The sequence below is a fragment of the Mesoplodon mirus genome (assembly GCF_964341445.2).
Source record: "Mesoplodon mirus genome assembly, chromosome: 17".
Classification (NCBI taxonomy): Eukaryota; Metazoa; Chordata; class Mammalia; order Artiodactyla; family Ziphiidae; genus Mesoplodon; species Mesoplodon mirus.
In genome coordinates this window covers 70,224,626-70,248,798 of record NC_138993.1, presented here as the reverse complement: position 1 = coordinate 70,248,798, position 24,173 = coordinate 70,224,626, and the positions used below count along the sequence as shown (strand labels likewise).

Genomic DNA, 24,173 nt, shown 5'->3' with positions numbered 1-24,173 from the left:
TGTATATGCAGCACAACCTCAACTTGTAAGCAAGTTGTGCATTAAAATATGCGTGGTGGTGGCTCTGCAACCTGTGTGCAGTTCTCTGACCCTCTTCTCGCCTAGCTCCCCTCCCATTAAGTGGGGGCTGGCCCTAACCCGCTGCCAGTGAACAGAGCGCTGTGGAAGGAAGGCTGCGCACCTCCCACAGCTGGCCAGAAAGGGCAGCGCAGGCCCTGCTGGCACTGCCTCTTGGGCTCCTGCCCTGGAACACAGAGGCAAGCTGTGCCAGAGCTCAGGCCACACAGAGAGGCCACAGGTGGGGGTTCTGGCTGACAGGTAGCGTCAGTTGCCGGGCACGCGGGGAAGGAGGTCTTTGAGGGGCTCCAGCCCCAGCTACCGTCTGACTGCACCTACATGGGAGATGCTGAGAGGGAACTGCCTCGCTGAGCTCATCAAGCCCCAGAAGAGAGAAGATGATGATGATAAAAGACTGTTTTCACAGCACTAAGGTACGCAGCAATAGGTAACCATGGCCTGTGCACGAACATACATCTTCATAAATATATACATACACACATACCCTTGATACACATACACATACCCAAACACACGCACACACACACACACACACAGGTATTCAACTATATGGGGGTGGGAGGGGTACTAATATACTGCAAAATGTTACTAGAAGTTATTCATGGGTGATAGGCTTTCTGTATTTTTATACAAGCATTTATTATTATTTCTATTTATTTACTGGTTGGTTGTAAAAGAAAGATGGCTTATTTTGGATATCTAGATAGGCATAATTCCATACATATGTTTATGGGTCTGTGTATATTTTATATGTACATACATTCACATGCACACATATATACACACAGTAAAGAAGGTGTCTGTCTTTATTTTTTTACCAAGAACATTCATAAATCCATACTACCTCATTAAAATTATTCATTTGCATGTTATTCATTTCAAATAGAATAAATCCTGAATTCAAAAATTATTTCAATACCTGTAGTGCTTGTTTTTGATTCATTCTCTCTTGCCATTCTTTTTCATCCTCCTCTTCTGAACTGAAAGTCAAACACACGTTTATAATATCTATGATTTAATGACTACTTACAAAAATATTTCTTGAGTGCAAGGCGCTGCTAGTTACAGGAGCTACAACAGTGAGTAAGACGGCAAGAAGTGTGCCGTCCTCGGTCTCACAGTCTGGTGGGGACACCTGTAAGTGAGCGATCGTAACATGACCTAATATCTCCCATCATCAGGGCAGAGCAGGTTGCCGAAGCTGCAGTTAGGGGTCACCTCACCCCAGGAGCTTTGTGAAATCTCCTGCAGTTACACTGCCTGATTAAGGGGTTGAAGTTTTATCCTAGAGAAGGAAGAATCTAGGAAGTGCTTTAAGCGAGGAAATGACAACATCAGATTTGGGTTTAGCGGGTTCTACACTACCAGCCAGACACTGGGCTTGGCAGGGAGGGGTTCCCGCAGAAGGGTACGATCAGAGATGGAGACACAGAAGTGTGGAAGCCAGGATGGTAACCTCAAGACACGATGATGGCCGCGGCGGTAACTCACAAGCTGTGTGGCCTCACAGGAGCCCCAGGAAAGGAGTGGGGGAAGGACAAGCTGGCCCTCCACCTGCACGTCAACCAAAGAAGCCGCTGAGGACTAACAGCCAGCCAGAGGGAAGAGTGCACAGGGGTGCCCGAGGAAGAGTGGCCAGAGAGGGTCCCAGACATCAGGCTGAGAAATACAAAGCAGCCACTGGATTTAGCAGGGAGGATGTCGTATGCGGACTTCAGTGATGGCGTGAGAGAGAAAACACCGGGCTGAGAAGCAGGTAGAGACAGCTGGTGTCAGTGAAGTGTAAGAAAAACCAGAATCCACGTCTCCACGAATTCTAAATGAACAGTGCTAGCACAGGCTCCAGAGAATGAAAAATGAAAACCGTCACAAACCACCAAAACACAAAGGTAGTAAATAAAAAGTTTGGTCTTAAAAAATATTCTAAAAGGTGTCGAGAATGCATATTTCAGATGCATTAATTCCCACGTGCCTTATTATGTAGATAAAACAGAAAAGTTTAAATCTGTCTGAATACAGCAATAACATTTTTAAGTAGTTAAAACATTTACCTATTTTTCTCTGCCTCTTGTAAAGGTGGCAAAGCATAGATGTCATCTTCTCTTTGAACTTGAGTAAGACTGGGAAGTGCTTCCTCCCTGAAAAGTACACAGAGACTTCAACAGAGATCACAGGAAACAGTATTCTGAGAGTCAATAATACTCCCCAGTGATCAAACAAACGCTGACAAGTGGCTGAAAAGGGGAAACCCAGGGGCGATGGGTTCGGTCCCTGCTGGCCTGGCTGCCGGGCTGCTGGACGAGAGAGCAGCCTCCAGAAAGAGGGGACCTGGTCTCGGCGTGAAGGAAAGTGTTCTGAGAGTAAAACGTGCAAAAGCAACGCAGCAGCTTTCCTTTCTCGTGATCAGAGCTGATTCTCACAGAACAGAGAGTTTTCACAACCTCAGTCAACTAGGTCAAATGGACACCCCATTGACTCCTCTCATTAGGGAAAGGCAGCCACAAGAATCCGATGCAAAAATTTTAAATTAATCTTTAAAATTAATGTAATTCCCCTCTTGCCTTTTGCTTTTTAAGGCAGTTTTGATAACTTGTCTTTTCAAAAATGTTTTCAAAAGCTTCTCGGTAGTTTTTCTGGAGTCATTGGTTGCCAAGTCCTTTCTCTGCCTTCTTTTAGCCTGTGAAAAGAAAGGATACGGGATTTTATTTCAAGGTATTAGTATATCAAAAACACTTCAGTGGTTTTTTTCCCTAGAGAATTTGGTTTGTCTGAGTTTTCGGACTATGGTTGTTTTGGTATCTTCTCCTAATTACCGTATGAGTGAATACCTTCAGGTTTTTGCTGTGGAAAGGACACCCAGAGTTTCCAACTAATGAGTACTTAATGGGCTGGCTATCATACAATATATTTGGGAAGCTATTAATTTACTTTCAATTTCTTTTAAACATCCTTTAATGTCCTTAAGAAGCCTAAAACTTAATGATATACAAGTAAGTAAATGCTTCCCTAAAGGGATTATTATATTAATTAACTAATTTCGTCTTTAAAATGCCACTGTTAAGCCAAAACCAATTCCCGATATAAGTTTTTATAAAAATACATTACTGGTATGTAACTCTGTCCTTCCACATCCAAGATTATGTCATAAGAAATCCTAAAATGTATAGAAATATCTTGTAAGAAATGTCCAAAACAGGGAAAAATGGAATAGTCTCAGTGCTTACAGTTTAATACAAGGCAGAAATATCAAAACATTTTCATTTCTTCTTTTTTAACTGAGATAAAGTGCCATATAACGTTGTGTAAGTTTAACTGTAGAACACCTAAGAAGACACTCTAAGGGGAAAACTCTCTATTGTAACTTCAGTAGTTTTATTAAACGTTAAGTATTGTTGCACCTGTGATACACTTTCAGAAACAAACCTCTTTTAAAAGAAGAAGTGTTTGTTCAAGATAAATTTTTAAAAGTTGAATTAAACTGGATATATGTCAAAGTTAAGTCTTGATCTCCAAAATTCTAAGGAGAAAATTTAAATTTTATGTGAACTTTTTCTTCTTTCTAAGAATGCATAAAGAAAAAAAATAGATGACTCTTACCAGAGTCTGTTTCTTCAATAGTGGAGCATCCCCATCAAACACAAAAATAGGACGAATTCGAAAAAATAAGAGTTTGCAGAGCCGATGGAACAAAGTAAGAAGATGAGCATTTTCTATTGAGTTCCCATGGCGATCCCGAACTCCTTTAAGTGCTTGGTTTAACCAAATGCTAATATCTAGAAGGATTGTTAATGGAAAACACTTTGCAATTTCCTCCCTCACCCTCACAATTTCAAATTCCTAATGTCTGATATCATCCAAACATTAAAACTGAGCACCCATCACAACTTACTTGAAACTGAAAAATGGTTAGCCCTGATGGAATCTACCTAAAATCAGTTAACTTTATTTGGGCCCCGTTACCACTATTTACACTCTGAATTTTAAAATCTTACATAGACATATGTCTCCTTTAAAAAGTCTAATCGCAAAGAAGTGCTTCTTTAAAAAAAAAACAACTAATGATCTGTATGGAATTATAGTAAATTAACACAACTTTTTTGGAGAACAATTTGGCAATTCATAGCAAAAAACTTGAAAACTTGCATTCTATTTTATGTAAGAATTCCACTTCCAGACATTTATCCTCAAGAAATCATCAGAGACTTACAGTAAGAGTTACTTAAAAGACAGCTTGTTTATAATAATGAAAATACTAAGAATAAAAGTTTTCCAACAGGTCTTTTTTTAAATTAGATTATGATATAGTGATTTGCTGGAATCCAAGGGTCTCTTAAAAATGGAAGTCGCAGAAGCACATGAGGCAGAGAGTCACAAAATATTATTAAAGGAAGTAAAACAGTTTACAAAAGTATGGAAAATATAATTCCATTTTGTAACATATGCAATATGCTAAATATAAAAAAAAAAGACTCGAAGTTCAGACATCACAATATTAAGAGTAGTTGTCTTCTGCTGTGGTTACCTGACTTTTCCTTCTTGGAGTCTTCTTCTATTTTTAAACTTTACTAAAGAATGCTTTTTAACAGATTATTTTCTATTTGTTCATAAGAAAGGGACACAGCCCTCTGCCCGCTCCCCCGACCCACCATTAAAGTGTTGACTTCGGCAGTGATGGCCCGCAGGCCCTCCCCTTTCCTCCTGTCTGCACTGGCTACCCAGGTGACGTCCGCCCCCCATACCACAGCCCATACAGCACCGAGCTCCACACACGCATGTCTGCCCCAGAGCCTCTCCTGACCCCAGGTCGGACTGCCTCGTTGACATCTCTACCTGATGCCTCAGCCGCTTCAGACTTACCACGATCAAAACTGCACTCCGTGTCTTCTCAGCAGGCTGCTCACGCCCCCATTTCAGTGGATGTCACTCCCATCCACCCAAGCCAGAACCCTGAGCGCCATCCCACGTACGCCTCCACCCATTGCCAGGTCCTATCAGTTCTACCTTTTTATCTATCTTGAAACTGTTATGTTAGATTTCACCGACAGACCTGTAGTGAAAACCCTTGGAAAGCTCCCACTGCCTTTAGAATAATATCCAAAAGTCCTTCCCACGGCCTGCGAACCCTGAGTGATCCGTCCTCTGTTCACCTCTCCTGGCTCATGTCGAGCCACTGGGCTTCTCTCAAACCCTGGAAGTCGCTAAGCTCCTTCCTGCCTCCAGGGTCTCCTCCTTGCTCCTTCCCCAGCCTGAAAGAGCCCCTCCCTCTCTGAGCCTAGAGATCCCCTACCCTTAGGTCTCAGTCTAGGGGTCACGCCCTCAGCAGAGATTAAGACCCTCAGTTACACACTCCTATTCAAAAACACCTTGCTTATTTCATAGCAGAAATGTTTCTATGCACTGGGGATACAGTACTGGACAAAACAAAGCGCTTGCCCTAATGGAGTTTACAACCAGCGCGGGGGGGAATCCAGACGGTGAGCTCCATGACATGCATAAACCACACTGCTGGGCGCTGCTCTCCCTCTCAGAGCGCACAGGAGGCAACAAAGACCTGCTTTCAAATGAGATGAATGGTTAAATATTTAAATGAATGTACATTACCTACTTACTACCAGAAAAAATTAGGCCCATCAACAATTAACCTAATAAACATTACATAAAAAATAACTAGTGGAGAGCAAGCTATTACTAGATTCATTCCTATATTTGAGGGCTACTAGGTGCCAGGTATATCCAAGATCCTAGGGATAGAACAGTGAACAATACAGCTATGAACAAAACAGAGAGGGCCCCTGCTCCTGAGAAACTTGCATTCTAATGGGGAAGACAATGAAAATCAAGTACAGACGTCTAATACATTAGGTTGCTGGTAAGTGCCAAGAAAGAAATAGAGCAGAGTTAAAGGACAAAAGTGTGACTGGTGGTCAACAGCTCTTTAGTTAGGGAAGTCCTATCGGAAGAAGTAACGGATGAAGAGGAACGAGGGAGAAAACAGTGGGGCAGGAGGTACAGCAAATGCAAACGCCCTGGGACAGAAGCAGGCTTCCCTTTAAGGACAACATGGCAGGTGCACGGCCAGAGGAGCAGTAAGAGGAAGTGATGGGTGTATATATAGTCACTGGAAGGTTTCTAGAATGTGACTGAAGGATCACCCCAGTGGACATGTGAGGAATAAACTATAAGGAAGCCAGCTTTAAACTAGTTACAACAGCCCGAGGGAAAGCAGAACGCAGTGGTGAGGATGACCAGAAGTGGTCAGAAAAGGATCCATCCTGGAAGTAGGATCTGGCATTGGCTTAGCTCTGTATTGGGTCAATGGTGTTGTTACTGGGTAAATATTTCTAATTGGCTCGTTTCTGGTTGCTACACCGTATCGGATGGAATAAGTTTCTACTTAGCGCATTCCTTTAAATGTTATAATCAATGAGAAAAATATAATTTCAGATCAGTAGCTCTCAACCCTGCTGTCCTTTGGAACCAGATATGAAGCTTTTGAAACACAGATTGCTAAACATAGGTACACCTAAAATTCCAAATCATAGAGATTGAGATCGGACTTTTTTTTTTTAACTAATAACAGGTAGTGCCAATTCTCAGCCAGGTTGAGCGTTCCAGCTTAAAATTCTTTTTTTTTTTTACACTCTTTGACATAAACCACAGCAAGATCTTTTTTGACCCACCTCCTAGAGTAATGGAAATAAAAACAAATATAAACAAATGGGACTTAAAAGATTTGCACAGCAAAGGAAACCATAAACAAGACCAAAAGAAAACCCTCAGAATAGGAGAAAATATTTGCAAATGGAACAACAAAGGATTAATCTCCAAAATATACAAACAGCTCATGGAGCTCAATATCAAAGAAACAAACAATCCAGTTAAAAACTGGGCAGAAGACCTAAATAGACATTTCATCAAGGACGACAGATGGCCAGGAGGCACATGAAAAGATGCTCAACAACACTAATTATTAGAGAAATGAAAATCAAAACTACAATGAGGTATCACCTCACACCAGTCAGAATGGCCATTATCAAAAAATCTACAAACAATAAATGCTGGAGAGGGTGTGGTGAAAAAGGAACCCTCCTGCACTGTTGGTAGGAATGTACAATGATACAACCACTATGGAAAACAGTATGGAGGTTCCTTCAAAAACTAAAAATAGAACTACCGTATGACCCTGTAATCCCACGACTGGGCATATACCCTGAGAAAACCATAATTCAAAAAGAGTCATGTACCATAATGTTCATTGCAGCTCTATTTACAATAGCCAGGACATGGAAGCAACCTAAGTGTCCATCGACAGATGAATGGATAAAGAAGATGTGGCACATATATACAATGGAATATTACTCAGCCATAAAGAGAAATGAAGTTGAGTTATTTGTAGTGAGGTGGATGGACTCAGACTCTGTCATACAGAGTGAAGTAAGTCAGAAAGATAAAAACAAATACCGTATGCTGACATGGAATCTTAAAAAAAAAATTGTATTGATGAATCCAGTCGCAGGGCAGGAATAAAGAGGTAGACATAGAAAATGGACTTGAAGACATGGGGTGGGAGGGCGAATTTGGGGCAAAATGAGAATAGCATCGACATATATACACTACCAAATGCAAAACAGTTGGCTGGTGGGAAGCAGCTGCATAGCACAGGGAGATCGGCTCAGTGCTTTGTGAGGGGTGGGATAGGGAGGGTGGGAGGGAGGCTCAAGAGGGAGGGGATACGGGGACATGTGTATGCAAATGGCTGATTCGCTTTGTTGTGCAAGAGAAACTAACACGGTATTGTGAAGCAATTATACTCCAATAAAGATATACTATTAAAAAAAATTTTTTTTAATTTTATTTATTTTTGGATGTGCAGTGCAGCATGTGGAATCTTAGTACCCCGACCAGGGAGTGAACCCTCGCCCTCTGCAGTGAAAGCGCAGAGTTCTAACCACTAGTCTGCCAGGGAATTCCCGCAGCTTGAAATTCTTAAAAAAAGAAATATGCAGAATTAGGCAAGCTGAAAATATTTCCATAATTTAATCTGTCTAATTTCAATAAGTTTATAAAAGGCAACATTAAATTTATCCCAGGACTGGAAAAGTTAAATTTGCAGCCAAGTCAAAAACCATTTTACAGATGAGACCCAAAAGACCAGTAACATTTTGAAACAGAAAATAAATTACTTTAGTTCTATTGTTAGGCGATGTAAAATTTAATTAACCCTATTAGTATGCAAAGCCTAAAGAGACTGTAAGATTTTGTTAATAGAGTTAAATGTATTTTACAAATGTTAAGATCCATAAGAGACAAAAGTTTAATTATTAATTCTTTATTATTTGACACAAACACTTAGATTGCATAAGTAAACAAGACACTCATCTAGAAATGGTAAAAAGACCAAGTTATTTTAGGGATCCAAGAATAAATTATGAACCTCGTATGTCATGAGTAATTTTATTAACAAATAAAACCAAAAAACCTGAATATATTTCAGATATTTGACTTGGAATTCCCAAGAAAATGAAACAAAGCAAAATCAATTACAGAACAGCAACCAACTAGTCTCCTTTTACATATATGTATATATGCATATATATATATACATATATATGAAGTTACCATTATAACTACAGTACCTTTGACAGTCTTCTTTTAATAATTCATTCTTTCAGAAAAGCCTAGTAACCCCATGAATATGACTTCATGTCCCAAAAAAGTTTCTGAGTCATTTGAAAATAGATGATCTAAATTAAATTCTTTACATTTATTTTGGACAACTTTCTAAAAAATCAGAATGCTGAACTTCACATCACATCTCAATTGTTTTACAAATTATTAATTCTTCATACGGCCTGCAACGTAAACTCATCTAAATCTTTGCTGAAGTTTTAAGGGTTCCTGACACTGAAAAATGCTTTCCCATGTACAATATATATTGATAGTTCTATGAAGAAAATCTTCAGAAAGCAGTAATTTGAGAAACCACTAGAGGGCAGCAATAGCACGTGTGCTTTAAAAAAACTTTCCCACAAGCTCCCTGGCATAAAACTTTTAAGCCACAATTCATTACGGATGTATTTCAAGATGACTCACATTGCAAAAAACACAATCATCATCATCATGTTACTTTATTTAAAATATTATCAATGCTCCATTATGTATAAGTTGTCTCCATACGAAAGTCAACGGCTCCTTTCACTGAATCCCCACATCCTCTGACAGTGCATTTACCACGGGACAGCAATGATTACATGACTGTCTCCTCCACTCCGAGTGGAGATCCTAGGCTCACAGGTTCCCACTTAGGGAACTGGTGTAAGGTACCACCAGCTTCTGGAACACAACAGACACTCAAAAAGAGAAAGAAAAGAAAAAGAAAATGAAGACTGCTTAATGAATAAAAAGATCAAAATGTCAGAAACAGCCTTCACATGTTTTGGTAATGAAGAAAAACATTAAACTCCAAAGGCATAAACAAAACCAGCCAAACATGCACACAATCAACAGTCCTTAAAATGTCCATCATAGAGACTGGGAAGAAAATAATTCACTGTGGACTTTCCGAAATCTTTTCAGTGTTGTACTATATGAATTTCCTATTCCAAAACACATAACAAAAGATAATAAAAGTTACTTTAAAAAATAAAAAGTTCAAACACTTGCCCACACTTTTCTTCCTCTAACAAACATAAATAAAGCAAGGCTCAGGACAGCAGGCAAAACTACTGGTCGGAAGTCCACTTCGTTTTCTCCATGCTGACCTCCCTGTCGGGTTAACAGATTTAGAATTTACCATACTAGCAGCGAGACACTATTCTAAGCTTCTTTCATTTAAATAACCCCTCATTCCTCACACCAACCCTGTGTGCTGAGACTATTATCACCTCCAATTCCCGGATGAGAGAACTGACGCATACACAGGCGCAAGGCACCGCCCCTAAGTGATTAAAACAAGACTCCAATCCAAAACTGTGTGACTGCAAAGCCACAACTGGGAGATTGGGATTGACATATACACACTACTACATATAAAATAGATAACTAATAAGGACCTACTGTATAGCACAGGGAACGCTACTCAATACACTGTAATGACCTAGACGGGAAAAGAATCTAAAACAGAGTAGATATATGTATATATATAACTGATTCACTTTACTGTACAGCAGAAACTAACACAACATTGTAAATCAACTCTACTCCAATAAAAATTAATTTAAAAAAGAAAAGAAAGGAAACATCCCAAAGAAGACCCTATAGCTACCCGCCTGGGTGAGACCTTCGGCCTAACAACGCCCCTCTGCGCCCCCTGGAGAACTAAGAGCAAAATCCTGGCGCCCATCGTGCATCCCCGGCACCGATGCCCGGAAAAGGATACCCACGGCAAGGACCTTCCCCTCCAGCGTCTCCGGGTTGACCTGCCGCCCGGAGCACTCCAGCAGCTTCCAGAGTCCCTGGACTCCCATGAGCGAGGTGTGCCCTCGGAGCGCGTCTCACGGGCGGGCTCGCAGGAGACCTTTCACTCCAAGTCTTCCACAAGTGGCTGAACCACCGCCCCGGACCCCGAGAACAGCTCCCCCAGCTCCCACCCGGAGAAGACGGAAAACAACCAGGAGCGAGCAGCTTTCCAGGGAAAACCGGCCCCGGCGAAAACCGCACTTCCCAGAACCTGACAAGGCCTCGCGTTAGAAAGACGGGCCCAGATAAAGTCGGAGGCACAGAGGGGCAGGTCCTCGTCTCGCCCAGCGCTTTGGCCCAAACTTCTGCACTCCTAACAGACGACCAGGGTGAGGGGACAGCTCAGGCGAGATAAACAGCCAAAAGACGTCCCTCAGGCAACCCCTGTCTCCTCTAGAGGGGCCGTAAACCCACGCGAAATGAAGCCTCCCGGCTTCCGTTTAATGCGTCGCGCGGGGCGGAAGTCCCGCCTCCCCACGCTGATGTATATCCGCTGCGCCGTTACAGTCCGGAAGTGAGGGGGTGGTTCGGTCCTCTTGTTTGTATCGTGTCGGTTCCCTGCTTCCTCCACACTGGCATCTTGTTGCGGTTAAATGTTGAAACCATCCTCAAAGCGTCTGCCTTCAGAGGTTACGGTTTTCTAGGTGCTTTACCGGTATCAGTTTCTTCCCACTGAGCCGCCACTTGTGAAAACTCTTAATACTAAATATTGTTTTACATGTTTACATTTTGGTTGGTGTTTGTAATTAATAAGTATTTATTTGTCCGGTAACTTGTGGTAACTAGGTGGTAACACGATTTAAAATCTTAACCCTTGAAATATAGTCTTCTCCGGCACGTAAGATTTAGGAATCCACGGCATGTAGGTCAGAAATAACAAGAAACTAATTGCCAGATTAGCACCTGGGTAGACGGTGGCTCGGGACCTAGGGCTGAGATTCACACCCCGACCGAGCTACGTTATGATGTTTATCGTTGTTCAAGTCGCACTTGTTCAGAGTTCGTCTCTTCATCTGTAAACTGAGCGGGCCTAAAGCCAATCTTGCAGACGGTTTTAAGCAAGGATCAGAGGTAATGTTTGCGAAGTACTTACCACTAGAAGTTAATAAATGATAGCCTTATAGTACATATTGGTTCAAATTTGGACTGTTGAAAGTAGATTCAAAATCAGTGAAAAGATTGATTAGAAATCAGTTTTTAGCAAAGCTATATTCTTGCCCAAACAGATGGGTTCCCAGTAGCCAAGTTTACTTGACCTAGTCACAACTAATTTTCTGTCAGGGATAATCCTGACAAAGTACTTATTTTCATTTCCTCAGTGTGTAAAGTAATCCCCAGAACTGTTGTTCTAAAATGTATTTTGCCAGAATTAATATAATCGCCTGTTCAATTTTTGTCTCCCCCCCACCAGTAGTTTACAGTAGACTGTAAGCTTACTGAAATCAAGAACTATTTTGTTGACTTACATACCCCATTCCTGATATTTAGCAGGAATCCTATAAATATTGCCTAAATGACCACTTTCCCAGCGTCAAGTCTAAATCTCTGCAGGGCATCTTGCACCCTGTTGAAAGAGAATTTCCTCAAGCCAGGCAGATGTTAGTTCAGATCCCATCTGAGCCATGTCATAACCCTGAGTTATGGGCTGAATTTTGTCCCCTTTCAAAATTCATATGTTGAAGTCCTAATCCCCAGTACCTCAGAATGTAACTGTTTGGAGATAGGGCCATTTCAAAGTTAAGTTAAAAGGAGGCCATTGGGGTGAGTTAATCAGTCTGACTGATGTCCTTATAAGAGGGAATTTGGATACCCAGACACTAAGGATAATTGCACAGAGGAAAAACCATGTGAGGACACAGGGAGAAGGGGGCCACCTGCAAGCCAAGGAGAATTCAAGAGAAACCAAACCTGTCAAAACCTTGATCTTGGACTTCTATCCTCTGGAGCTATGAGAAAAATGTGTTGTTTAAACCACCAGTCTGGTATTTTGTTATGGCAGCCCTAGCAAACTGAGACATCCTGGGATCCTAGGCAAGTTTCTTCACCATTGAGAATCTGAATAAAATGGAGATGCCACTTCTTTTGTGGTTGCTCTGAGATCAGTGACTTAACATGAAACACCTAGTGGGTAATGGTGCTCAAATTAGTTTGTTGAGTGAATGAGAGGGAGAACTCTGTGGGTAAAACTGAAATACAGAGTGTGACTGGATTGTAGGTCACCTTGCCTGAGCCCCTCCAGTGTCTGGGAGAAGGCAAGTTGGGAAGTATTATAGCTGCTGCACCAGCTTGGCCTGATGATGGGGCTTAGTCGAGGGAAAGGTAACAGTTTCAGGATTTGATCATTTTTGACTACACGAGAGCTGGGTAAAAACAAATAGCCAAGGTGAACATTTCAGTACTACAAGTGCTTGTAAAACCAGAGCAACATTTCTTGAATACAAAATATTGTTTAAGGAACAGCAACTAAGGAGTGTCCATTTGACTTGTAAGAAATCGACTCCTGTAGATGCTGTTTAAAGGGCTCTCAAGATTCTGACAGGAAAATACACATCGTTTAGGCCAATAATAATAGCAAGCACTTAAAGAGAAATTCCTATCTACAAAGCACTGTTCTAAACACTTTACGTGTATTAACTTATTTATTCTTCAAAACAATTCATGAAATAGATACTATTATCCCCCTTTTACCAATGAGGAAATATGCACAGGAAAAATAATCTTAACTCGCCCAAGGTGATACAGCTAGTTAGTAGAGAGCCAGTAATATGAACTTTCATTGCTTCTATGGAGACTTCTAAGAAAAATTGACCAAGAAATTAAATATGACAGGACTGTTAACTAATCTTGAAAGAGAAAGGTGCAGTCACTTGCTTACACATTCTAGAAAAGCAGTCCCTGTAAGTCTTGGTGTGCTCTTGGTAACTGCCAAACTTGTAAGCCAAGTTATTAAGTGATTGGATATATTAAGACATTTATAAAAGTTGATTATGCCAATAAGCAATACGTGTAAACTCATCCTCTTTTCCTAGATGTCACTATATTCTCTATTTTATGTTGCATTCATCTCCTTTCTTTACCAATCTCTTCTCTGAAATATTTGGCTGAACTATATGCAATTGCTGATATTCAGCCATATTTGACCTACAAAAATTACAGTTTAATTTGGTTCAAGCTAAAGAATTAAGTTTTCTATTTCCTCTTATAAAGTCTTAACAAAAATCTAAAATTATAGACATATGCATATTGTCTCACTGATTATAAAAGTCAGAAGATGTTTCTTATACTACTTACACAGAATTGACAAATTGTCATGTACTTCAAACAAGATTATAAGGGTACCCCCTTCTTAAAGGTTCAAAACATTCTCATGATTAAAAGTAGAAAACAAAACTTTATTGATGAAAACTTCTTAAAAGTTCCAGTATGAAGTAACAAAATCAACAACCTACAAATCTTTCAGTCCTTTGCATTTCAAGCAAAATATTCTCTTCAGAAAAATGCCCATTTCATAATATATATCCCCTTCTGTAGGCTAGGCATGTCTGAGTGGATAGATGGATATAAAATTCAAAAGAGAAGAAAATGAAAATATTTTAAAAATAAAAATCTGGACCTTTTCCTTGAGGTGTATTACGATGTGGCTACCAACATATTCAGCACCTTGTAATAATCAAGTTACTGATTTGAGTCCCAGAACAGCCCCTGAAATGAAAGAACAAGAGATCCTAGTTGTTTGTGAGTCACAGGTTGGCAGCAGAAGAAAAACTGACAGCACCTGGAGAGGAGCTTAAATACATGAAATCCACACTTTCTGGACTATTTCACACTCACTTCAAGCAGCTAATTGTCTACATGTTTTTAAAAAGTAAAGAGCTCAGAGTCTGGAATACGGATAGCTGCCCTCCGAGTGATGAGGCATTCCTAACACGTCCTTAACTCTGTTATCAACATATGACTCCATACTGGGGGACCAGTCAAATATCAGATCTCATCTCACAGGTTACCTTGGGAATAGAAACTTCAGATGCCACTTGTTCTTTATCCCTAAAGCAAGGTTTCTTGTAGACTTATGAGTCTTTCAAGACCTAAAGTTCTTGTATTTGACAGTAACATACCAAGAAAGTCAAGAGTACCTGAATCAATGCACTAAGTCACCCATCTGCATCAATAGAAAAGATCAGTATCTTGAGTCTTTTCTCTTTTGCCTCTTTATTGAGAATCCTGAGAAAGTTGATCAGGAAAAAAATGAGGCAGGCAAGATACCACTACAAGTAAAAGAATTTCTAGACTCACTAAGTCATTTTAAATGAGCTTTAACCACTAGAGAAAAACTGGAAATCAACAGCCCCAATTTTGGGGGGCAGATACTTAGTACCTTACATTTTGAGCTTGGGAACAAAACTGCAACAAATATCTGGGGGTCAAGTCATAAGAAATCACTTCATGCTTAAGTATTTCAAATTGTGATGCTATTGAGTGAAATTATGTTTGATTTGTTTATGTGTAATTTTATTGGACTTTGTGAAACTGTCCAGAATGTTTACATACTCTTAACTTTTAAAAGGACAAAAAAAATCTGTGCTTATCTGTTTATATATCGGAAATCACCCATCATAATCATATACAAGCTTGTTTACTGGAGAAACTACAAGGTTATGTGTTGTACCACAAGATATGTTCCTATTTAATACAGACTTAAAACCTTGTACTGCCTTAATGCAGTCCTGTATCGACCAGCTGCGTGAATAACACAAGTCGTCAGTACGCAGCATGGTCAGTCATTCCCATCGTAATCACTGTAACCCTGGTAACCACTGTTCCTTCTCTCATGGATACTTGACATCTTTTTCCATGTGAAGTCCTGATGGAAACTAGCGCTAAAAGACCGGCCCAGACGCCCATGCTGCTTCTTGGAGATATTGTCCTCACTCTCAGATTTGGCAATTCCCTGGGCATGGGTTGAAGGTTGTGATTCTTGCCTAATGGTTCCAAATGGAAAGTTCCAAAGGCCAAATCTTTGCCAGCTAAGTCTCTGGAATGCTATGATGCAATGCAAATTTCCTCCAACCTGAGAAAAAAAAAATGTTGGGTTCAGAAAATGATAGGAAATTAATTATACTAATATGTGGGTTCCCATGAATTCCCTTATTTTTCCCCCTTCACCTGCATCAAAACAGTGCTGATCCTTTGAGACATAATCAGATCACATTATCCTGCATCTTTCCTGACCAGCTGCCTTTACAAAAATATAACAATGCCCACAGAAGGCAAAACCCCTTCCCCCCATATGCCTGTCTACCACTCACACATGCTGTACCCGCCCAAGCTGACTAATCCAAACACCAAGATCATTCCTCTTCCTCTCCCTCCTACGCATTCTTCATATGATAGTAGGATAATGTGGATGGAATGTCTACTCAATCCACAGAACATACCATTCCCTGAGAACCGCCCCCAGCAGCCTTGTTGGTACACATGGTTCTGCCCCATGGCCACAGTTAATCGCCCTGGGAGTGAACACCTGACCCAAGCTGGGCCAAGACTACAGAACTGGGCTGGAGGCATGCCAGTCTTAGTCTCGACCGTTCATCTGAAAGGGAGACCTAAGTTGAAAGACGATCTTTGGGAAGTAAATAGACAAATAGACAGCTAAGAACAACACAACTCCCAAGAGAATAAGACAGACTAGCTCCCTGGCCCCTGCTAACATTCTCTTGCGTGATACCAGTCCCCACTGAATCCAGGCTAGACTTCTTGCCCTTTCCTTTTAAAGATACCCCTGTGTCCTTAAAGTAATTTTCACTTTTCTGTCTAAAATGGTCTGAACTGGGTTTCTGTTATTTACAACTTAGAGTGCTGGGTAAAATAACTGCCTTTTGGCCAGCTGAGAAATACTTTGAAATACAATGGTGTTCTTACCTTCTTTGTTTTTCGATACTGCAGCCCCCTCTCTAAGTGGCGGATATCTAGATATTCTGGATTTTGAGTGTTTAGATCAGTAACAATATCCGCCCACCTATTGTTAAGGAAGGATAAAGCACAGTTTTCTTTAAGTTCAAAATACTATTGTAATGGAACTTTTCACATGAGCAGTTTGCTACAAAAGCACCATGGCAATAATTCCCTTATCACAGGATTGTTGCATCCAATAAGCTTTCCTAAATCCTTGTTCTTATGACAATTCTGTTTATCCAACTATTGCCAAGGTTACAAATGGTTACCCTGCATATGAAATAACTATATATCAGCCTGTTAGATGACATCCTGCAGGGTAACATAGAAACATTCCATATTTCCTTTTTAATTGGAGTCAAGTACATTTTCAAAAGATTTATAAGTTAATATGTCTTTACTCACAAACAACATGATTGATTGTATAGAAAATCCAAAGCAATTTGTAACTGCTTTGGATTGCAAAACTATTACTAAAACCAATAAGTGAATTTGGTAAAGATGCAAGATTTAAGGCCTATATAGAAAAATCCATTGTATTTTTGTACACTAACAGAAAATAATTGGGAAATGAAATGTTTTAAAAATCAATTTGCAAGAACAATATTCAACATCTTGTAATAACCTATAATGGAAAATAACCTGAAAAAAAAAATATATATATATAACTGAATCATTTTGCAGTACACCCGAAACTAACACAACATTGTAAATCAACTATACTTCAATTAAATAAATTTACAATAGCATCAAAAATATACACACTTAGGGAAAATTTTAACAAAATACATATAAAACTCTATGCTAAAAATACAAAACATTGCTGAAAGAAATTAAAGCTCTAATTAAGTGCAGATATAGTCTATGTTCATAATGGGAAGACTCCATATTGTTCAGATGTAATTCTCCCCAAACTAAACTATGGATTCTATGGATTCTACTCTAATCAAAATTCCAACAGGCTTTTTAGCAGAAATTGAAAAAAGGGGGAGAGGGAAGGAGTTAACATACTTTTTGCAGTGAATAGCAGGATGTTTTCTACTTGATTCTCCAATTAAGATCCAATATTCTACTTCTTGTGGTGAGAGGGGGCCCCTGCTAAATATAAAATACATTCACAGTAACCTTCATAAAGTCATTCACCCCCTTGAAAATATTGCTTCAATTATACACCGATAAAAGATACACTGAAGTTTATGCATAGGTAGCAGTCACCAACACTAGAATAGATATTGGAGTTTAGGCTTGAACAAATATCTGAAGGCCATTAAAGAGAAAGCATAAATTAAATTTAGGTTTAGATCCCCTCTTACAAAATATAGGGCTAAAAATGTTGAAATATACCACCTCTCAGCATTTAGGAGGAAAAAAAAAACATCCTAGCATGCTACCCACCAGTACCCTTAAGCTACACTTCTTCTTTCACTTTGCATTCAAAAACTTTCAAAAGGCATCCTAAAAATAAAACCCTAAAGCAGCAATACACCTGTAGAACTTTTAAACATACTGACGCCCTAACCCCACCCCTGGAAACTCTAATTCAAGTAGGTGTAGGGTGGGAGCACAGGGAAGTATTTACGCAGCTGTAAAAGCATCTCAGGTGGTTCTTAGGTTCAGGCAGAGGTGAAGAGCTCTCCTCTAAAGGGGGCCAAGTAGGAGTACCTACTTCACGTTTTACATTTGACAGGTGTCTGGAGTAAGGTGAAGTTGCAGGATCAAACTATAGAAAAAAACCACAATAAACCCCACAGCCAGAGAGATGAATAGAACACTTCAGCGTCTGGAGACACCGTGGTTTTCCTCTTGCTCCCCGTTCACAAAGATACAACATCCAGCTTCACCACCCAAAGGCCGCATGGCCTCCAGCCTCAAAGAACCCATCCTACCCCAGATGACCAAGCCACGTCCTCCCAGCCTGACCTTCAGCCCTCGCTGAGAAAGCAGTGCTGCCTGTTCCTCCTTCTCATTCACCAATGCCACCCACCCAGATAGAACAAACCAGAACTCAGCTGGGTGAGGATAACTGTGCCTATCAATCAACACTTCTACTTAGAGTACTCATGGCTTCTGTTTTCAACATTCTCAAATAGGACACTTCTTCCTCTGCTTTCAACTACCCTGGCATTATCTCAACCCATCAATAACAAAACTTGCTAAGGAGGAAAAAAAGTATTAACACTAAGTCACCCTCTCTTATTTACAGGCTGTCTCTTCTAAAACAATACAAGTTTACCTGGAAGTAGACATACATAGTTAATAAAATAGAAACTTTGGATCAACAAAGGAACAAATATAACCATTAGGGTAATATGGTTCCTGATATTAGAAATAAAAATTGGCTGCAGGCTTCCTGGTAGCCAGGACAAAAGGGGAACCCTGATAAATTTCATGTTATTCACCATAAGAAAGGAAATGCTTTTTAATGTACTCAGTTGCGACAGTCTTCTTGACACTAGATTCCACAGTACATTTTCCCTGTGGGATCCTGGATGAGATCACTGAGACGTACTATGTAAAGCCCTTTGCGGCCATTTTATAATAAACATAAAAGTGATTTTTCAAATGGCTTTCTCTTATCATGACTCTAACAATAGTATCTAAGTGGATAATGTAAAAGCACAATTAACCAAACACAATTCTGCAGAAGATTAAGCTACTATGTTTAAAAGACTAGTCTCAGTTGATGTAAGGAAAGCAAATCACCAAGTCTTCCAATGTCTAATCAACCAAATATTTCTTAAATGCTTTCTACAACATATTTTCCTGGTGGAGTATCCACATAAAATACAGAAATGCTTACCTGAATGCTTTATTAGCTTTAACAGGGGTTGCTTCAAAGCCAATTGGACAAAAATAATGATTTTGGCAATGGTAGATATAAGCTAATGATTCATCTTTCAATCCGTGAGTTAACTTCGACAAGGCCCCAGAAGCTACAAAAAACAAAAACAAACCAACTGAGGGACCATAAAGCACCATCTATGCTTTATACAAACAACTAGTTAAGGACTCAAAGACAGAAAAGACATTACTTGGAACACATGGACATTGCTGGGGAAAAACAATGAAAAGCTATCGAAAGGTTAAAAAATAATTAATGGATTTCAGTTTTACCCTTTAGACTGAAATTCAGGCAAACTGAATAGCAAACTAAAAAACTGAAAGTTCTTGCTTACCCAAACCTTCAAATAGCATACATGCTTGTCTACAAAATTTAATTACCATGTAAAACATAATACCTAGCGTATATAGCAATGGTCTCAACTCCTCTGGTTGTACACATCTGTCACATGAAATTTCTGAGTAAGCATGCCCATTATAAGCATGTTTGTTTATAAGCTTTGTACATATACTACTGTACTAATATGTCTTTATAAAAGATACACAAAAAGTAGAAAATTTTAATTAGATTAAAATATAAACATTCTAATACATTCTTCCCATACCACAATGATCACCTTGCAGCTGCCATAATGCGGACATCCCAATTCGAAGACCACTGAGGTATATGGATAAATATAAACTCCAAACAAGTTCCAAAAATGAAAACTTTTCCCCACTAACACACACTTCAATCCTTTCTACAAAAGTCACACAAACCAGAGGAAAGACTTTCACAAGCCAAGTGTTAAGAACATCTTAAGAGACAGGCTGGTAGTACCACAGCATCCTCTTAATAACTGCTTCTCCTTGTATATTTCCCATGGCTGCATATATTACTTATGAAGTAATTTCAAAAGTATTACCATAAGAAACGAGTTTTCACCAGCACTAAATACTTAAAGCCATTAACTGAGGTTTCATTAACTTGCATCTCCTGGAAGACACTAAATTATTCATGAACAAATAGCCCATTAAAACTGAAAATCCGGGCCTCCCTGGTGGCGCAGTGGTTGAGAGTCCGCCTGCCGATGCAGGGGATACGGGTTCGTGCCCCGGTCTGGGAGGATCCCATATGCCGCGGAGCGGCTGGGCCCGTGAGCCATGGCCGCTGGGCCTGCGCGTCCGGAGCCTGTGCTCCGCAACGGGAGAGGCCACAACAGTGAGAGGCCCGCATACCGCAAAAAGAAAAAAAAAAAAAAAAAAAAAAAAAAAACTGAAAATCCTAAAAATGGTTGAAGTCGATGAAAGCTTGCAAGTTATGGTTTTTCTGATTGACTTTCTGGCCACTGAAATAGCTGAAAACCAAAAATGGCAGGTCAACGGCTGTAGAAGAGCCAAGGAGGCGGGACCCTGCCCCGACTTCTGCAGATACACACAATTTGTGAGTTCCAAGGAGACAGTAATGTTTCTGTCTTAAACTCTTTCTCCAAGGTTTCAGCTCGGCCTTCCCTACAGATTTTTACTTCATGGCGTACCGCCAGAGCATACCTGCACACAAGGCAATCTGTTCTACTAAAATCTCTATTTCATAAGGATAAATAAGTCTTTCTGCTGTTTTGGGTTGATTTCCCCAGACGAGTTAAAAACTGACATCCAAGGGCAGCTCTAAATGAAGAATGGTAAGACCTAAAATTCAGAAGATGGTCAATATTTCATTTCCATAGTTGAACTTGATTGTAGAGATGTTTCAGGATAATAAGCGAATATAAATAGACAGATTTAGACCCCTCATAAATTCAGTAAATACTACAGATGTTTATACACATAAGTGGTTTAGAAAGAACTCTTGAAATCTTTTTAAAATTGTGAAAATGCCAAGTAAAAAGTTATCCGAAATAACTAAAATGTTTTAATGAAAGAACTTTATTGTAACCTCCTAATGAAAATGTTTAAGTATTTCACACTTTCCTCCTTAAGTCAAATGTAACACAAAACAGCTGATTACTGTGATTATGAATAGTAGTCACATAAATATACTAGAATATATTCAGGGGCAAACGAGATAGGTAAGAACATTTGCTCTCATTAATATTCACAGTATTTCATCTGCTACAAATACTCTATGACCAAGTCCTAGTTTTCTAGAGGACAGAGGTGGTTTTTCTTCTTTGGAGTAATTATCATGCTCCTCAAGAATGTTTCTTCTTCTTACTTCAAGGTACATGCCAACATGCTGATGGATTTAGATAGGAATCAGCGAACTTTTTCCTAAAGGGCCAGTTAGTAAATGTTGGAGGTTTGTGGATCAAGGGCACTATGCATACTACTCAACTCTGCCACTGTAGCTGAAAGCAGCCACAGACAAAAGCAGCCAGAGGCCATGTGTAAGCAAATGGATATGTCTCTGTGCCAATAAAACTTTATTCACAAAATGGGCTGCTGGCTCATGAGCTGTTGTTTGCAGACCTCTAATTTAGATCAATAATTTTCAAACATATTTTGACATGGAATCCCTTCTGCAAGGGAAGTTTACATGCCAGCCCAGTCCATAACAGGGATCAAAGCAGAGTTGCTGTGGCCAAAGAGGAGGTATAGGGAATCTAGGTGCCCACCCCTTGCCCCCCACGAGCCCGAGGCAAACTCAACTGAGCACAGATTGAAATTTGCGCACTGAATTTCTTATCAATGGAAGGAAATTCCTATCTGAATTCCCTATCAACGGAAGACCACACTCTTTATAAAGAAGCTGAATAGCATCTCTTTAGAAAGACTACAGCAGTAGTTCTCAAACTAGAGCACAAAGGGCTTGTTAAATAACAGACTGCTGGTACCTACCCCCTTGGTAACTGACGCAGTAGGTCTGGGGTGGGGACCAAGAATTTGCGTGTCTAACAAGTTACCAGGTGATGCTGATATTCATCCAGGGGCCACATTTTGAGAGTCACTGGTCTAAGATTAAGAGGAAATTTTTGTTTAACTCAACTCAGGAAGTAAATTATGAGCATCTACTAACTACAACAGCAACCACAGGGAAACAAAAGATAAGGAATGCACAGTACCTCAAGCTGCCCTCCTAAAACAAGTAACTTTGATATAGGGTGGAAAAGGACAGTGCCACAAAAAAAGGGTGTAAATCAAAGGAGAAAGAGCACACCAGGTTTGAGAAAAACCAAGAAGGGGGTGGCATCCAAGACAGAACATAATCAGGTGGCAGCATTTCAACAATCCAGACAGAGGAAAGAGCATGAGGAGAAAACAAAACCACTGCAGGGGAGGGATGGAATCAGGGAACAGTGTGTAGCCCAGTTCAGAATGTAGGGCATGATAGTTAGTGTGGAGAGGCCTACAGTAGGGCACCCCCAGAATTTCAGGATAAGGTCAGAAAAAGATCACCCTCTGAAATAAAAGACAGTAAAGACAATATTAAATACATTAAGCTAGTCATCCAAGAAAGTGATTCTATTTAGGAGAAGACATATAAATGTGTTACAGATGGAAACTAAATTCAGAACGACGTTGAGTCTAGACCAGAGTATATCGAAAAATCTGAAACTTCAGAGACAAAGCAACCACTACCAAACACAGAGCCATGATGTGCATGGTGTAGAGAAAGCAGAACAAACAAGAATTAGCCAGCCTGCTGTACTGTGAAGAACAGTATATGTCCTTAGCGGCCGAGAGAATCCTGGTGCTTTTGATAGTGTATTTCTCGCTCTCAGTTAATTTATTAACATTCTAACATTTTTTGAGCTTGTTTAGTACAAGTCAGTTTTGTAAAGCCTTATCATCTATAGAAGAACTCCAGAGAACTCTAAAAGAACTTATTAGGATGTATTTTTATACCCTCAAAGACAAGGACCAGATTCTGTAACCCAGCAACATAGTATCATCCTGCAAGGCTCCTACTCCCTTGACATCTTTTAAATCCAACTGATACGTGGAGGACAGCAGGGAAAGACCAATCTGTTCTTGCCTGGAATGATGCTAAGGAGTTTACCCTTTAAGCAAGCACTAGAGAGCTCCCAAAGTGAAAAGGAATATATTAGCACCACACATCGAAAAACTTTATCCAGCCTTGTGTCTAATATGAACTGGAGAAAACCAGAGGACGAGGAAAACAGAATATGAATGCACAGTCCATCCAAGATGCATTAAGACACTGTAGTTAACTGGTAGCAATGGCCAGGGTGAGGGTATACATGAGTTATGTCAGGATAGGGAAGAGATAGATATTCTTGGCTAAGCAAATATAAGAATTTACAATATCTACCAGAAGAATAAAAATGAAATACATGGATATTAGTGTAATTTTCAAGCTAGGTATTAAAAACAAATGAATCTAGACATCCTTGGTAGCTAAGTGAACCAACAGTTTGAAGTTACTCAAATAATAATATTAATAAAATAATAATAATACAATAATAGGAAGCGAATAATTAGTGAACCAATAGTTTGAAGCTAACATTGGCAACTTCTGGCACAAATTTTTATTACGAGTAATTATATCTCTAAAAAAATACTTCAACTCATATTCATAGTCAAATCTGTTAATTTTGTCTTTATTCCATGAGTGAGCTCAGTTTACATTTCCTGAAGGCCCACTGGAAATAAGCATGTCAATCAGCAAATAGGGAGTTACGAAAGAAGCGTAGTCCCCAGGAAAACCTAAAGCCTGTTGTGGGAAACAGGGCTGATGTTCCTTAAAAATAATCTAAACAACAACAACAAAAGATACAAAGTATTTTTTTAAATGCACACTAACAACTAGCAATGGTTTTCTCTACTGAATATCCCAGAGACAAATGAGAAAAGCCTATCTCTGCAACTCTTTCTTCTACAATGAGAGGGAACAGAAAAGACTT

At 39.7% G+C, this 24,173-nt stretch overlaps 2 protein-coding genes across 5 annotated transcripts in view; both read right to left on the bottom strand.

The window, feature by feature from the left end:
• ERCC5 (ERCC excision repair 5, endonuclease) overlaps positions 1 to 11,001 on the bottom strand; it is a 28,357-nt gene extending 17,356 nt beyond the window's left edge. The window contains exons 1-5 of the mRNA XM_082602089.1: positions 10,457 to 11,001; positions 3,676 to 3,851; positions 2,640 to 2,755; positions 2,130 to 2,216; positions 998 to 1,058 (exon numbers count right to left, since the gene is read on the bottom strand). Coding sequence (XP_082458215.1) covers positions 998 to 1,058; positions 2,130 to 2,216; positions 2,640 to 2,755; positions 3,676 to 3,851; positions 10,457 to 10,544 — 528 coding nt within the window. The 5' untranslated portion in view covers positions 10,545 to 11,001. The remainder of the gene's footprint in view (positions 1 to 997; positions 1,059 to 2,129; positions 2,217 to 2,639; positions 2,756 to 3,675; positions 3,852 to 10,456) is intronic.
• A 2,906-nt stretch (positions 11,002 to 13,907) lies between these two features.
• Positions 13,908 to 24,173, bottom strand: part of BIVM (basic, immunoglobulin-like variable motif containing) — a 29,860-nt gene continuing 19,594 nt past the window's right edge. For 2 of the 4 annotated variants that reach the window (XM_082602090.1, XM_082602091.1), the window contains exons 7-10: positions 19,289 to 19,421; positions 17,500 to 17,586; positions 16,456 to 16,552; positions 13,908 to 15,604 (exon numbers count right to left, since the gene is read on the bottom strand). In XM_082602090.1, coding sequence (XP_082458216.1) covers positions 15,311 to 15,604; positions 16,456 to 16,552; positions 17,500 to 17,586; positions 19,289 to 19,421 — 611 coding nt within the window. In that variant the 3' untranslated portion in view covers positions 13,908 to 15,310. The remainder of the gene's footprint in view (positions 15,605 to 16,455; positions 16,553 to 17,499; positions 17,587 to 19,288; positions 19,422 to 24,173) is intronic. The other 2 variants (XM_082602093.1, XM_082602092.1) reach the window with 2 other exon arrangements.